This window comes from Sapajus apella, unplaced genomic scaffold (assembly GCF_009761245.1).
Source record: "Sapajus apella isolate SASKATOON/1434 unplaced genomic scaffold, GSC_monkey_1.0 scaffold191, whole genome shotgun sequence".
Taxonomy (NCBI): domain Eukaryota; kingdom Metazoa; phylum Chordata; class Mammalia; order Primates; family Cebidae; genus Sapajus; species Sapajus apella.
In genome coordinates this window covers 512,514-527,381 of record NW_022437131.1, presented here as the reverse complement: position 1 = coordinate 527,381, position 14,868 = coordinate 512,514, and the positions used below count along the sequence as shown (strand labels likewise).

The following is a 14,868-nucleotide window of genomic DNA, read 5'->3' as shown; positions in this document are numbered from 1 at the left end:
GTGTAGACCCATCATTTGTAATAAATGTACTACACTAGGTCAGGATTTTGACAGTGGGGGAGCCTGTGTGTGTGTGTGTGTGTGTGTGTGTGTGTGTAGTATCAAGGATATATAGGAACTCTGTAATTTCTACTCAATTTTGTTGTAAATTTAAAACTGCTCTAAAATTAAAGTCTATTTTCTTAAATCTCACTCCATCTTCAGTAGCACTTTTGTTGTTTTGTAGTCTATTTGGTCTAAATATTAGTATGCCCACTCAAGTTTTCCTGTGGTTGCTTTTTGCATGATATATTTTTCCCATCTCTTACTTTCAATCTACAGCATCAGAATCTTTGAAACTAAAGTATGTATCCTATAGACAGCGTACAATTCAATGTTGTTTTTTCTCTAGTGAGACAATCTCTGCCCTTTGATTAGACTGTTAATCTAGTCACAATTAATGTTATTATGAATAGAATTGTGTTTAAGTCTTCGATTTTTCATTTTGTTTCCTATGTGTCTCATGCCTTCTTTTATTCTATTTCTCCTTTCCTACTTTCTTTTTTATTACTGTCTGATTTCTCATGACATATTTATATTTCTTTATTGCTTTTTTCACTATGTTTGAGCTTTGCTGTGGTTGTGCTAAAGCTTACTATATATACCTTCACTTATCAGAATCAATTTCAGATTTTTGCTAAATTAATTCTAGTCACATATAGAAATGTTACTTCTATTCCTTCCCCTACCTTTTTGTGGCATTATTGTTACACATGTTACATCTATTAATGTAACAGATCCAGTAATGCATTGTTAATATTTATTACTTTACCCTCTGTAGTCATTTCCTTAGACCAATACTGCTTTATTGCCACCCACCTTTTTTGTTCTGTTATTGGCAAAAAAAAAATTACAATTATAATTCATTTCTATGTTTTACAGCCCTAACAATACATTAGGTACACATTATTTTATACAATTGTTTTTTAAGCCAGCTGAGAAGGGAGAAAACTTTATTTTATACTTATGCATAAAATATACTCTCTTTTATAATTACATATTATCTACACTATTGCTTTTTGTTTTCTGGTATAATTTTAATTACCATCTGAAGTCTTTTTTTTTTTCCAGCCTAAAGATATCACTTTAGTATTTCTTGGAAGGAAGGTCAGTTAGGTACAATTTTGCTCAGGTTATGTCTATCTGGGAATGTCTACATTTCACCTTCAATTTTGAAAGATAGATTTGTTTGATATAAGATTCCTGATTGACTGTTTTACTTTTTTTTTTCTGTTTCCTGTAACAGCTGGTCAGTAAGAGATGGTTTTCTTTCTTTTGAGCACTTTGATTGTGTTGTCCCACAGTCTTCTTACCTTCACCATTTTTTTTCTTTTTTCTTTTTTTTCCTGAGGAGACAGCTGTTAATCTTATTGAAGTTCCCTTAAATATGAAGATTCGTTTTCCTCTTGCTGCTTTCAAAATTTTCTCCTTGTTTTTGACTTTCAGCATTTTCACTATGACGAATCTACTTGTGAATATCTTTGTATTTATCTAGTTAGGAGTTTTTTTTTAATCTTCCTCAATGTGTGCATTGGAGTTTTTCAATAAATTTGGAAAGTCTTTGGCCATTATTTATTTAAGCATTTTTTATTTGCCTTTCTCTCCTCTCATTTTGCTGCTCCTTTTACATATGTGTTGGTGCACTTCATGGTGTCCCACATTTCTCTGAGGCTGACTCATCATTTTCCTTAATCTTTTTTTCTGTCTATCCCTCAAATTGCACACATTCAATCTATCTTCAAGTTCACTAATTCTTATTTTCTGTAAATTCAAACCTACTTTTGAGTTCCTCTAGTGAAATTTTTATGTAGGTTGTTGGACTTTCAAACTCCACAATTTCCATGTAGTTCTTTTGCAAAAAATAATTAATATATCTTTATTGACATTTCTATTTGATGCAACATTGGGATCATATTTGCCTTTACTTATTCAGTCATGGTTTCCTTTAATTATTGGAATATATGTATAATGGGTACTTTGAATAGCCTACATCTGTGATATCCTGCATCTGGCCACTGTCACAGTTTCTGTTGCCTGCTTTCCCCCAACCAGTGTAGGTATGGATCATTCCTTCCTGTTTATTGCATGTCTTGTAATTTTTTGTTGGAAATTAAACATTTTAGATAATATGTTGTTGCCACTCTGGTTATTGTGTCCTTCACTTCCAGAGTTTGTTATTATTTGCCTGTTGGTTTAGTGATTGGCTGGCTTATTTTAGTGAAGTTTATTTTTCTTCCTCCAGCATTATTTTCTGATGTTGCCCCTCAGGGATGCTCATCTTTTGATATGCCCACAGACACCCTAAGATGACAATGGTTTGATAGAGCTTTCATAGTGTCTTTCTATGACTATAGTCAGCTGTTAGGCTCCTCTAATTGCTAGCTGACTGGTCTATTATTTCCAACAAAACTCTTGGTCATTAATTGATCTGTAGACTAATTGGATCAAATTTGAGTCCTAGTGAAAGAACAGTTCCCATCATCAGTGTTTTATATTTGTTCTGACCCCAAGAGGGCTCCTCCCAGCTAACTCCCTCTCTGGTGCTCTCCAATAATTCAACCAGACAATAGTTAACTGCTAACTTTACCAAACCCATGAATTACTTTCCAAATGCCCTCACCACAACTTCCACTATATTTGGAGCAACAGTGGCTTGAACTTCTCCATACTCTGATGTAAATGAAGTAAGTTCAGCTGGTAAAATATTACAAGATATATATCTTATGGCTTGCTTCTCTTCTCAGGCAAAAATATTGGAACCAGAGCTCTGGATCTGTGGGTGGAAACAACAGCATTCTTCTCTCTGAGTGACACTTCTGCTTTAGGAGCTGACATTAAGGTAGAGGAGAGAAAAACAGCCTGAAGGCCCTCTCAGCTTACTTCTCATGTTGTGAAACCATTCCTCACAAGCCAGGGCAAGGATGATTAGGGCCTCAGCATTCTCAGCAGTGCCGCACCCAGGGGATAGCTTCCATTCCATTAGTGGGGACTGGATGGAAGATGGGAGTCTCAACCTCTTGATTGCACTTATCCAAGACTTAGCCTCACCAACAGGTAGCTGGGGGCAGGATGGCATCCTACACTTCCTAGGAAGAAAGTCCCTGACTGGGAGCTGGAGGGAGGGGATGTCTTGTGTTCTTGGCCACAAGTTAGGCATGCAGTTTATGTCTCTCTGAGCTAGAAGTAGGAAGGGAGGAGGCATCTAAGTTCAAATGTCACAAACTCTAATCTTTCTTATGAAGTTTTTAATAGATTTTCTTCAATAGATGTTTCTCCATTGATTTAACAGTATCCTGTGCCACATTTTATCTGATCCTTAGGACAATTTCCAGAGGCTTTACATGGTTGTTTGTTTTGTTTTATAATTTTTTACCAGTTTCACTGGAGAGCAGGTCTGCAGAGCTCTTCCTGTTGTCATACCAGAAATCAATCTCCTAGACATCACTTCTTTTTGGAAGACTTAACTGGAAACTGTATTAGATCCTCTTCCTCTGTGCTCCAAGTGCCCTTTCAGGATTTACAGCACTAAATTTATGGTTTCCTCCCATTAATTCATGAGCCCCATGAGAATATGAAGACTATATTTGCTTTGTTCTCTTTTATGTCTCCAGGGCTTTGCCTAGTGCATGGTAGACAATAAGTATTTATTGAACTAAATTTTTATTTTTATATTTTTATCAAATGGAAAGAGCTATGTCTTGGGAATCAGAACTCCTAAATATGGACCTGAGTTTGAGAGGTGTATATGGCCAGGCAGTGCCTAGCACAGAAAAATGTTCAAACAATATCAGATAAGAAATTTTGAATGAAGAAAAGAATGAATGAGATTTAGACTGGCGACTTACTAATAAATAAAACTGAGTAGTGGTTAAGAACATAGATTTAGGAACTAGACTATATGAATTTGAATTCTTACTCTGTCACTTGCTGTCTGTTCCTTAACTTCACTGTCCTGCAATTCTTTTATTTGTAAACTAGAGAACACTACTACCACCTACCTCATAGGATCTTTGAAATGATAAATGAAACAATGAATATACATATACAACAATGCCTTGCATACATCAGCATTAATGTAAATGTCATCTTATTTCCATCACTATGTATATATAAGAAAACTAGGATAATTCTGTATGTGTTATTTTATAACTCAAATTTTCAAAATACTTAATGCTTTTTTCTTCTTCTTCTTCTTCTTCTTGCCAAAAGGATACCTTTTCCTTGGAGACAATTTAAAAGATAGAAGTAATGATGACCAATACCAGAAATGCATCTTTAATCTCAAATATGAAAACAGCCAAATGGAAGGGGTTGAGAGAAGGCAGGGGTACCATGTCACCAGGCAAGGTTTCTAAGTGTAAAATGTGGCACAAGATACGTTTATGCTACTACTGCCTGGGTCTCTGAGAGTCATCACAGGAAATATAGCCTTTAACTCAGGGGCTGGGGCAGGAGTATAGTGAGGGAGGAGGAAGAGAGGTAGGAAAAAAAGGTGTGTGTGTGTGAGACAGAGAGAAAAAGAAAATAAATGAACATTGATCTTTGACACTTTAATTAAAGATAGATAAAAATCATCTGTACTACCAATACTAAAATAATAAATGAACATTGATCTTTGACACTTTAATTAAAGATAGATAAAAATCATCTGTACTACCAATACTAAAATACCAGTTTTAGTAGTATTCTAAAATAATGTGTTGCTTATTCTCATATCCACCTAATTTACTGTAGAATACTTAAAAATTGTGGAAAGTCATAAATTAGAAGATTTATGATTTGTGTTTATCACTCATCACCAAAAGAGCCAAAACTTTGGATGCTGGAATAGCTGAGACTTAGATCACTAAAGGACAGGCTTATCTGGATCTGTCAACCAGAGGGTCCACATGTAGCATATCCAACATGGCCATCTCAGGGCTTCAGAAGCAAGTGTTTCCTGTAAATAAGGGTGACTCTCTATGGTCTTTTATGATTTGGCCTTGGAATTCACATAGCATCAGTTCTATTCTATTCTACCCTATTGATTGAAACTGTCATAAGCCCTCCTCTAAGATTGAAGAGGAGGGACGAAGACTAAGGTTGACAGATGGCAATCATAGATAAAATGTTCAAATATTTCCTTAGATATTTATGCACAATATGTGCAAACCTAGAAGGTAAATAAATAAACAAATAAAATTGGCCAAGTTCTATGGACTGAAAGTTTGTGTCCCCCTAAAACTTCATTTGTTGAAGCTTAACACTCAGTGTGATGGTATTTGGATATGGAGTCTGTGGAAAGCAATTAGGTCATGAGAGTGGGGCCCTCATGAATGGGATTAAGACTCCTATATGAAGAGACATCAGAGAGTTTGCTTCCCCTCTTTCTGCTCTCTACTATGTGATAATACAGAGAAAATCGCCATCTACAAACCAGAAAATGGGTCCTTACCAGAAATCAGATTTATTGGCATCTCGATCTTACACCAGAACTGTGAGAAGTAAATGTTTGTTGTTTAAAGCCACTAAGCTGCTATTTTGTTATAGCCACCCAAACTGACTGACACTAAGAAAACAGACAAGTGAAAAAGAAAAAGATTTCTTTTCTGGGAGTTAGTAGACTTCACAAAGCTATCTCTACATCTAGTTCTACTACTACCCTCTTTGGTGACCTGGGCAAGTCCCTTAATTTTTCTGGGTCTCAGTTTCTCACTTTGAATAATAGGACACTTGTACTAAAATATTTCTAAGGTTGTTTTGGTTTTCATAGTACACAATCTGTGAAGGCTTAGTATTTGAGATCATAAACCCTACCCTATAAATCTAAAATTAGGCAAAGGCATAGAAAACACAGCTGTAAAATCCACTATTCTATAAGCCCACTAATCCATTCTTTTGGCCTCACAGTTTATTTTATTATCCTATTTCAATGGGCTTGAAGAACATACAATGGCCTAGGATATAGTCCGTTGGGCATACAAATAAGACAATGGTTTGTGACGAAAGTCTGTCTAGGCATGTTGACAGACTTCAGTCTTTCTTCCTGAGATATGAGTGCAGTTAATGAAAGCTCAGGGACTAGAGGTAATTGTTTTCTTCTTTAATGAGTTTAGACTTTAGGTAAATAAGGGAACTTCAGAAAACAACTTCATCCTGTGCTTTGGGAGAGACAGAGGATTGAGAGTCAGGAAGTGCGTGGGAAAGGTCAGATGGATGTTGAGGCTTCCTCTTCAGTTCAGCATGTCAAAGCACCGTATCTTGGGGTATCAGTTTCTGAGTCCCAACATTACCCAATATAGTGGAAGGTCTTTGACAACAGGGCCCTTGTCTGTGCTGTTTCCTGCTGCATCCTTAGTGCCTAAAACAGCAATTTGCACAGGATAAATGCTCAAGTATTATTTGTTAAAATAATAAATGTTTTTTATTGGCCATGTTTATTTCTTTTGTAAACTACTTACTCAAATCTATTGCACATTTTCCTATTGGTATGCTCATTTTTTCTTATTAATTTGTAAGAGATCTTTAAATATAATGGATGTTAACTTTCTTTTTCTTTCACGTATTGTTGATTTCCTAGGATGGCTGTAACAAAGTATCACAAAAACTGGGTGGCTTAAAACAACAAGAATGTGTCCTCTAGTGGCTCTGGAAGCTAGAATTTCAAAATCAAAGAGTCAGCAGAGCCATGCTTCCTCAGAGACTCTCAGTAGAGTCTTTTCTTGCCTCTTCCTAGCTTTTGGTCATAGTTGTCAGTCCTTGGCATTTTTGGTTTGAAGCTGCATTACTACAATCTCTCCCTCTGTCTTTGGATTGGTTTCTTCTTCTTATAAGGACACAAGTCATATTGTATTAGGGCTCAGCTTAATGATATCACTTTAATTTGAATATATTTTCAAAGGCCCTGTTTCTAAACAAGGCCACAGAGAGTTTATAAGGCTTAGGACTTCAATACATATTTTGGGGGGACACAATTCAACCCATAGTACATAACAAATATGTTTCTCCAGTTTCTTCTCTGTCTTTTAAATTTGGGTGAAAAATCAGATTTCCTTTGTTGCAGTGTGTATTAGCAATGGAACTTACATGGGAGTAATAATAGTGGGATAAGATAAAGTCACTTCATGAACGTTTATGCATGAGTTTTGTTACTCCTCAAAGTTCATCCCCACAGGGAAAAGTAAGAATAGTACTCACCTCGACCTGAAGCTAGAAGGGCCAAAGAATTTCTCTTGGCCTATTCATAGTCCAGCTAATGTCATCTGTTTAGGAGACTGTACAGGGCAGAGCTCCTTTTCCACCAGAGTCCTAAACAACAGGAAAGAGTGGCCATGGGTCTCTGGTGTGTCAAGATATTATCTGCAACCCATGAAATAAAGAAAAGAATAGTCCTCAGTTCTCCAGTAGATAATGAGGTGCTGAATATTTGCTGCTTTCATGTTCAGACATCTTAGTCTCATGGCCCTTTTATTTTTTCAGGCTAGATCTCTTGTATTAAATATAGCATCTCCCAAATCATCCAAACTCTTACAGTGACACCCTTAAAATTTAGTCAGATTCATTCCACATTTTGGAAATCTTAGCATCAAAGTTATAATGGTTATGGCTTAGAGGAAAGCTGGAGTAGGCATAATTTCCTATATTCTTAATACCTACTTTCAGTTTGTAATAGGTGCTTAAATTTAGAGAGAAAGAGAGAATCACAGTAAAAGAGCATCAATAAAGCATCAGGGAGGCACATAGAGAACCTATTCTAGGCAGGAACAGAGATACCCATACCCACAGAGCCCACTAGGGCTCAGACTACCTCCTCCCAAGCCTAGCGTTTACACAGGAGAGATAATGAGAGGAAAATAGGACAATAATCACAGTCCAACCAGGTGAATTTCAGCTAAGTACATGTGAGCAATGTCATGGCAATACACATAAAGATTTCAGCAAAAACAAGCTTCCTCTGATGGGGAACTAATACAATAGAGGGATCTTCACTAGTTGAGGTAAAATCATGAAACAGTTTTATTTTCCCAATAGCTATATCAACAGTGTTATTTCTATCACCCCTCTCCCCCACCTCACACAGGGTAATGGGCTTCTTTAACTACATTTCTCTCCTGTTCTCCGACTTTTCAGTCACTATTGCTTATTAAAATAGTTTCAGCCAGACTAAAGATTTGGTTCTATTCATTTTCAAATGCCAATCTCACTTTTCATTCTGAGTCCTCCTGGTTCCTCCAGGACAGATTAGAATTAAGGCTCCTGGGCTTGAAACATGTGTGGAATGTGTGTACGGATAAGAACCATCTAATCAGTTCACCTTCTCTCTGTCCTTTGAAAAAAAATGAATTTCAAACACAGAATCTAGTGTCCTGCTAACTTGGCCTTCAAAAAATTGGTGTTTTATTCTCAACAGTGTGCTATCTATCTCCAACTCCGAAGAAAACCCCAAAGTCAAGGAAACATCTCAATCAACTCCCACTCACAACATTTTAGTAAAAATAACAGCACTTCTAGGACAATTTTCACCTATCTTTAAAACATTACTTTATTACAACCAATCTCCTATATAGGATAGTATCCAATCTGGATGTTACAAACAAATGTCTGTTTCATCCAAGGAAATTTGGTGGTTTCGAACAAAAGATTTATCCAAGATGGGTCAAAAGGAAAACAGCAAAGCATTTAGCCACCAAAAGAAATAAAAATCCACTTGCTAAATTTCATATCCAATAGTCATATCACAGTGGCTTTTCAACTTTCAGGAGATTTTTCCTAGGTAATTCCTAATTTTCATAAAACTTTTTCTGTATTGCTCTAAATACAGTCCCCAGAATGAAAAACAATCAACTCACCTTAGTACTAGATACATTAATTCAACAAACATTCAGTGACCACCTACTTGGTGCAAGGAACAGTATTAGCCACTGAGTATGCCAAATAGAACACAGCAAGCATGTTTTGGGCCCTCATGGATTTTAAGAACAAGTGAGTCTAGCTAAGGAAAGAATCATACTCTGCTACTCTTCAAATCATGTTAGAAACAACCTAATAACAATAAAAATAATGTCAACAAAAATTGATGATTTACTAGGTATGTAGTAAATTCTTGTTATGTATAATTCTAACAATCCTTGTTTCACAGAGGAAGCACATAGACCTTGATAAGTAATTGATCCAAAGTCGCACATCAAGTAAACAGCTGACTGAATTTGAAGCCAGACTTGTCTGATACTATAGTTCATGCTTTAAAACTGCATCGTTCCAGCTGGTATCATTAATATAGCAATCTGTATAAAAAGTTTTTAACTGTGAGACAGAACCCATATATATATCTATATACCTCTCGAATAATATGTATGTAATTTTATATGGAACATAGATCTCCGAAACCTCAAACCACCTATGCACTGGGCATATACTCTTCCTTTATTCACTGGGTCATCTGGTTTAGCAGGGTAGGAAATTACATAGGAGTTTGGGGCCGAAACCAGAGATAGTAAGCCTTTGTCTGACCTTTCTTGTCTCAGTGCTGCATTTAATGCTTTTGGTTCCTAACAGATACCAAATAGTTTTTATAACAATGCCACTTTCCTAAAGACATCTCATTTTCTAGCTGTGATATTTTTTTAAAATGATTTCAAGTTAAAGAAAGGAACATTTGCACTCAGGATGAGGTTCAGTCTCAACTTGTCAAGTTGTTTCACACACTCCCTGCTTATTTCTAATATATCTTGAAACATTCGCAGAAAAGGGTAGATGGCTTTGAAACTAATTTCTGAATAATATGTACTTAACTTCTGATTTCATTCTAAGGAGATTTTTGTAGGGATAGTTTGAAAGGTTTAGAAAGGAAAGCAGGGAATAAAAGACTCCCTTTCTCTGATGACTGTGGTATCAAAAACATCAAAGTTACATAAAATGGTGAAGATCTGAGGACTGGACATCTCCCTGAAAATTTACTTTACAGATCATTTTGAAAACACCAACTGTGTTCAGAAAGAGTGCCTACTTTTTATGAAGATAAAATTTTAAATGAGCTAGTATGTATCAAAAGTAATGGTTTGATGTGTGTGGAGCTCAGAGAAAATATTTTGTGTGGTACAGGTCAACATAAACAGTGAAAGATTTCATTCTGTAGGATAAAGCATTTCCTTTTTTTTCTTTTCTTTTTTTTTTACAGGGTCTCACTCTGTCACCCAAGCTGGAGTGCAGTGGTGCAATCCCAGCTCACTGCAACCTCTGCCTCCAGGGTTCAAGTGATTCTCCTGCCTCAGCCTCCTGAGCAGCTGGGATTACAGGCGCGCACCACCACACCCGGCTAATTTTTGTATTTTTAGTAGAGACGGGGGTCTCACCATGTTGGCCAGGCTGGTCTCGAACTCCTGGCCTCAGCTGATCCGCCTGCCTCGGCTTCCCAAAGTGCTTGGATTGCAGGTGCGCCATGGCGACCAGCCAACATTTCTTTCAAAATTGAAAAGTTAGAATTTATAATTTTCTGAAGCATGCAGATTTTTAAAGAAAAGGAAATATAAAGAAATAGACACAGTCCACTCCACTTCCTTGCCCCTCTTTTTGACAAATGCCCTCCTGCCTCCCCACCTTAGCCCTCACTCTAAATTTTCTAGAAGGGTAGGATTTCAGGGGCTACATGGGCATTGGTGACTGCACATGCAAGGGGTAGGGGTGGGAAGGCAGCGCAAAGCATATTGCCAAGTAGAAGAGACGAGAAAGCAGAAAAGGCCAAAGCCAAGGCCGGAGTGAGAGTAGGCGGTGGTGGAGGATAATGCAGACCCTCCCTGGTAACCAGAGGAGAGCAAACTCCAACCGCAGAGCAGTGATGCCACTTGTGGGCCCTCAGATTGGAGAGGACCGAGAAGAGTGACAGGGCCGTGCGCTCTGTGGCACCTCACACAGACGGGAGCAGGGAGGCTGCTTTTTGCGCGTGCATGTGGCGGTGGGGGTGGGGGGAAGGGGGGAGATCCTGCTGCACTGGCCGCCCAAGTTGAGGGGCGAGCTCAGCGGTGACGCGCGGCCCTCACGTGACCGGGAGCTGCAGAGCTACGCAGCCTTCGGTGCAGTAGTCACTCGCGTCTGGCTACCAGCTCCCCGCTGTCCTGCGCTCGGCGGGCTGGCATCCGGCCCGGGGAAAAGCGGAGCAGGTAAGATCCCCGGGGCCCGTGCGCCCCGGCCTGGCCGGCAGCGGCTCACGGACCCCCGCGACGGGCGCAGAACAGCGCAGAGGGTCCCCGCCAGTTTTCTCCACACCCCAACATTCTTGGGAACATAGAGGCCCCCTGGGGTGGACAAGCAGGGGCGGCCTGGGTGCCAGGGGCAGCAGAGCAACCAAGAGCGATGGAAAACCACCCCCGAGTCCCTGCAGGAAAACATTGAAAACCGCGGCGGGGGGGCGGCTGAGGGTGGGGGCGAGGAGTGCGAGACGCGGGGCGCTGGCAGCGAGGAGAGCCTGGGCCCGGGGCGGGGAAGGAGCTGGGTGGTGGATGATCCTCGCTAGCTTTCCGCTGCAGGAGCCCCCACTCCCCCAACCCCTGCCCATCTGCAGGTCTGCGAGGCTAAGTGTCCCGGCGGCGCACCTAGAGGCGAGAATCCGGAGGAGGAGGAGACCGCAAGGATAGGCCCAGGTCGGTGCGAGGGACGGTGGTGGTGCGGGGATCCGAACGTGAGGAAAGCCTAGTCTGAGACCCCAACCCTCTCCACCCCATCCCCCACTCTTACACCCGTCCTCCATTTTGCTGCCTGCGAAGCTCTGAGAAAGAATCTTGGGAAAGGAAAAATGGTGGGTTTGGGGGAAGGGAGGTAAGGGGAGAAAGCTGGAGGGAGGGGCTCTAATTGGAGGCCCCCTAGAGGACGCACGGAACTTCTAAGGTGGGAGAAAATGAAATTAAATCCTTTGATATCAGGGCTCTGAATCCTGCTGGTCAGTGCACCAAGCATTCAGTCTCTCTCCTTGCCTTTGTCTTACTTGTGTTCAAAGAAAAACAACCAGAAAAAAAAATCTCATCATGGCAAATATTCACCAGGAAAACGAAGAGATGGAGCAGCCCATGCAGAATGGAGAGGAAGACCGCCCTTTGGGAGGAGGTGAAGGCCACCAGCCTGCAGGAAATCGACGGGCACAGGCTCGCCGACTTGCCCCTAATTTTCGATGGGCCATACCCAATAGGCAGGTCAATGATGGGATGGGTGGAGATGGAGATGATATGGAAATATTCATGGAGGAGATGAGAGAAATCAGGAGAAAACTTAGGGAGCTGCAGCTGAGGAATTGTCTGCGTATCCTTATGGGGGAGCTCTCTAATCACCATGACCATCATGATGAATTTTGCCTTATGCCTTGATTCCTGCCATTTATCATGAGATTAATACTGTGATTCTCGCTGTTTTCCTTTTCCTTGCATTTTCCTAATATGCCTTTACTGATCCGTTAGCTGTGAACCCTATGTTATTTCCATGTGTCAAGTGGGTCTTGTGTTGCCAGCTTCTAATTGGAGATTGCCTTTGCACTCAGTCTAAGTTTCTGTCAGCAGTAAAGTTTCACCCATGTGCATGGAAAAATTTAAAGTTAATAAAGCAATTTAAAAAGCAATCTATACATTTAGTATTGTCTCATTAAAAATGTATCCTTGTATATAACAGATGAACTAAAAAAAAAATCTGAGATTAAATACACCAGAGTGTTAATTGGGGCACATTTCTCTATGGTAACTGTAATCCCAGCAATTTGGGAGGTCAAGGCGGGCGGATCACTGGGTCAGCAGATCAAGACAGTCCTGGTTAACACAGTGAAACCCCATGTCTACTAAAAAAAAAATACAAAAAATTAGTTGGGCCTGGTGGCACACGCTTTTAGTCCCAGCTACTTCAGAGTCTGAGGCAGGAGAAATGCTTGAACTCAGGAGGTGGAGGTTGCAGTGAGCCAGAGCTGAGACTGTGCCACTGCACCCCAGCCTGGGCGACAGAGCAAGACTTTGTCTCAAAAAAAAAAAAAAGATGTGACCCTTTTTTTCTTTTATTATCTGGAGTTTGAGAAGCAATGAAAATTATTTTTAAATGAGATTATGAATGGATTATGAATGTAGTCCAGATACATAACAATACTGCCTCAACAAATCTGAATAATAAACTTTAATTATCCTCCAGTCTTAACTGGAATAATAAACCTTCCCTTTATTACAGATACATTCCTTTAAAGAGCCTGTTTCTTGCTTTGTGAAGTGGGGAACAACGCTTGTCTTACAGGGCTGCTGAGTGGAACTGATGAAATGTGGAACTGTGTTGGGCTGGCTTCTGTCCCCAACTCCCCAACATTTAATAGGACCAGGACCCCCACCAGGTACTTAGGGAGGACTGGAGGAATTATCACTCGTGCTTACAAGTCCAAACAGTGAAAATATTTGGGATTCCCCAAGTCACTCTTGTTATTTGCAATCCTCCTGCTCCCCTGATTACTGTCTTCTTAGTTAGCCACACTTTCCCTTCTGCTGGATCCTGTTTCTGTTCTTGTTGATGAGGTGCTAGGGTCTTCAAGGTAACAAAACCCCACTGATTTATCTGGAGTCCCTGGTGAGCCACATCCCCCCTTTGACCTCTATAGAATTGTGGAGAATGTCTTTATAACTTGAGAGTTATATTTATCTCGGTGAGTATAACCAAGATAAATCTTATGGTTCTTGGGATCACATTTGTTCTTAGCAAAATAATCCTTTCTGGTTTTCTTTCATGACCCCTTCAAATAACTCAGACACGAGTGCACACTGGGGCCTAGCTCAGGAAATATATCTAAGTGTGCCCAGATTTGTGTTACTGCAAACCTCCGCAATACAAACAGACTGAAGGCTTTATTGTGCCTGTGTTTCTATGCTTGATATGGATTTTCTCAAAGGAGACTCTTGGCAGGCCTACCCACCCAGTTTAACAGACTTACCCAGACATGTAAATTACATTGGGGGAACACATTTTCTTTAAAGCGGAAACACACTCCCTTCTTGTCCATACCTGAAACATGAAACGACTTTATAAATTCTTAAAAACTATATGAGATATTTGGCATTGTTATTGCTTTGTGAGTGTGTGTGCCCTTTTCTCCAGACAATCATTTTGTCTTAATCATCCTGGAGCTCAGTTTCTGGTATAGTCCGTGACATAGTAGATTTTAAATTATTAATTATTTTGATTGATTAATTAACTATGATAGCGTTAGAAATCCAGCTCAAAACTGTCCCTGACTCACTGTCCTTAACTAAGTGTCCAAAGGCAAGTAACTAGTTATGTGGAAAGTATTACATTGCTTCCAAAGGAACATAGCAAGGAAAGTTTCTAACTCAAATTCTGTAAACTTTTTTTTTAACCTTGTATATGTTAGTGTTTAGGGAAACATAGACCCCTTACTTGCATCATCATCACTTAGGGAAAGAGTTAAAAATGCTGAAAGTTGGCTGCTCTTCCCACCCCCAACCATTCACTGTCACCACCTGAATCACCAGAAACAGGAATTACTGTTTTGACAGTTTCCCAAGTGATTCTCACACATCTGAGTTTTGACAACATAGGCATAGAGAAACACTGACAGTAATTACACCATTTTACAAATATCATGATCCAAATTACCTTACTTACTTGATTCAACAATGAATATATGTTTCCAAAATACAGCATTCCAAAATTAAACTACATTAGACCATTAATGTATGTTTATATTTAAACCAGCACTGTTTTATCTTCTTTTCAAATATTCTATTAAACTAATGCCTTATCATGAATTTATTATTAATAATAAATGTATAATAATTATGAAATTACTAAATAAATTATGCATTGTCATTTCTATGCCAACCT

At 39.4% G+C, this 14,868-nt stretch overlaps 1 protein-coding gene and 1 long non-coding RNA gene across 3 annotated transcripts; one reads left to right on the top strand and one right to left on the bottom strand.

Moving 5' to 3' along the window:
- Positions 1-6,106: 6,106 nt before the first annotated feature.
- LOC116543619 lies at positions 6,107-10,411 on the bottom strand. The gene is made up of 3 exons (XR_004265646.1): positions 10,371-10,411; positions 7,216-7,326; positions 6,107-6,379 (listed from the first exon to the last, which is right to left on the bottom strand). It is a non-coding gene; the product is annotated as an uncharacterized LOC116543619 (long non-coding RNA).
- Positions 10,412-10,888: 477 nt separating this feature from the next.
- Positions 10,889-12,623, top strand: BEX3 (brain expressed X-linked 3). 2 transcript variants are annotated; one of them, XM_032269292.1, is made up of 3 exons: positions 10,889-11,174; positions 11,576-11,654; positions 12,054-12,623. In XM_032269292.1, the coding sequence occupies exon 3, from the start codon at positions 12,066-12,068 to the stop codon at positions 12,369-12,371; it is 306 nt and encodes a 101-aa protein (XP_032125183.1). In that variant the 5' UTR covers positions 10,889-11,174; positions 11,576-11,654; positions 12,054-12,065; the 3' UTR covers positions 12,372-12,623. The 2 variants fall into 2 exon arrangements, with proteins under 2 accessions (XP_032125183.1, XP_032125182.1); XM_032269291.1 differs by having other exon boundaries at positions 12,008-12,623.
- The last annotated feature ends 2,245 nt before the right edge of the window (positions 12,624-14,868 follow it).

What these genes read in the sequence shown, in the direction of transcription:
- BEX3 (XM_032269291.1), top strand. Translation starts at nt 12,036, where the DNA reads ATGGCAAATATTCACCAGGAAAACGAAGAGATGGAGCAGCCCATGCAG.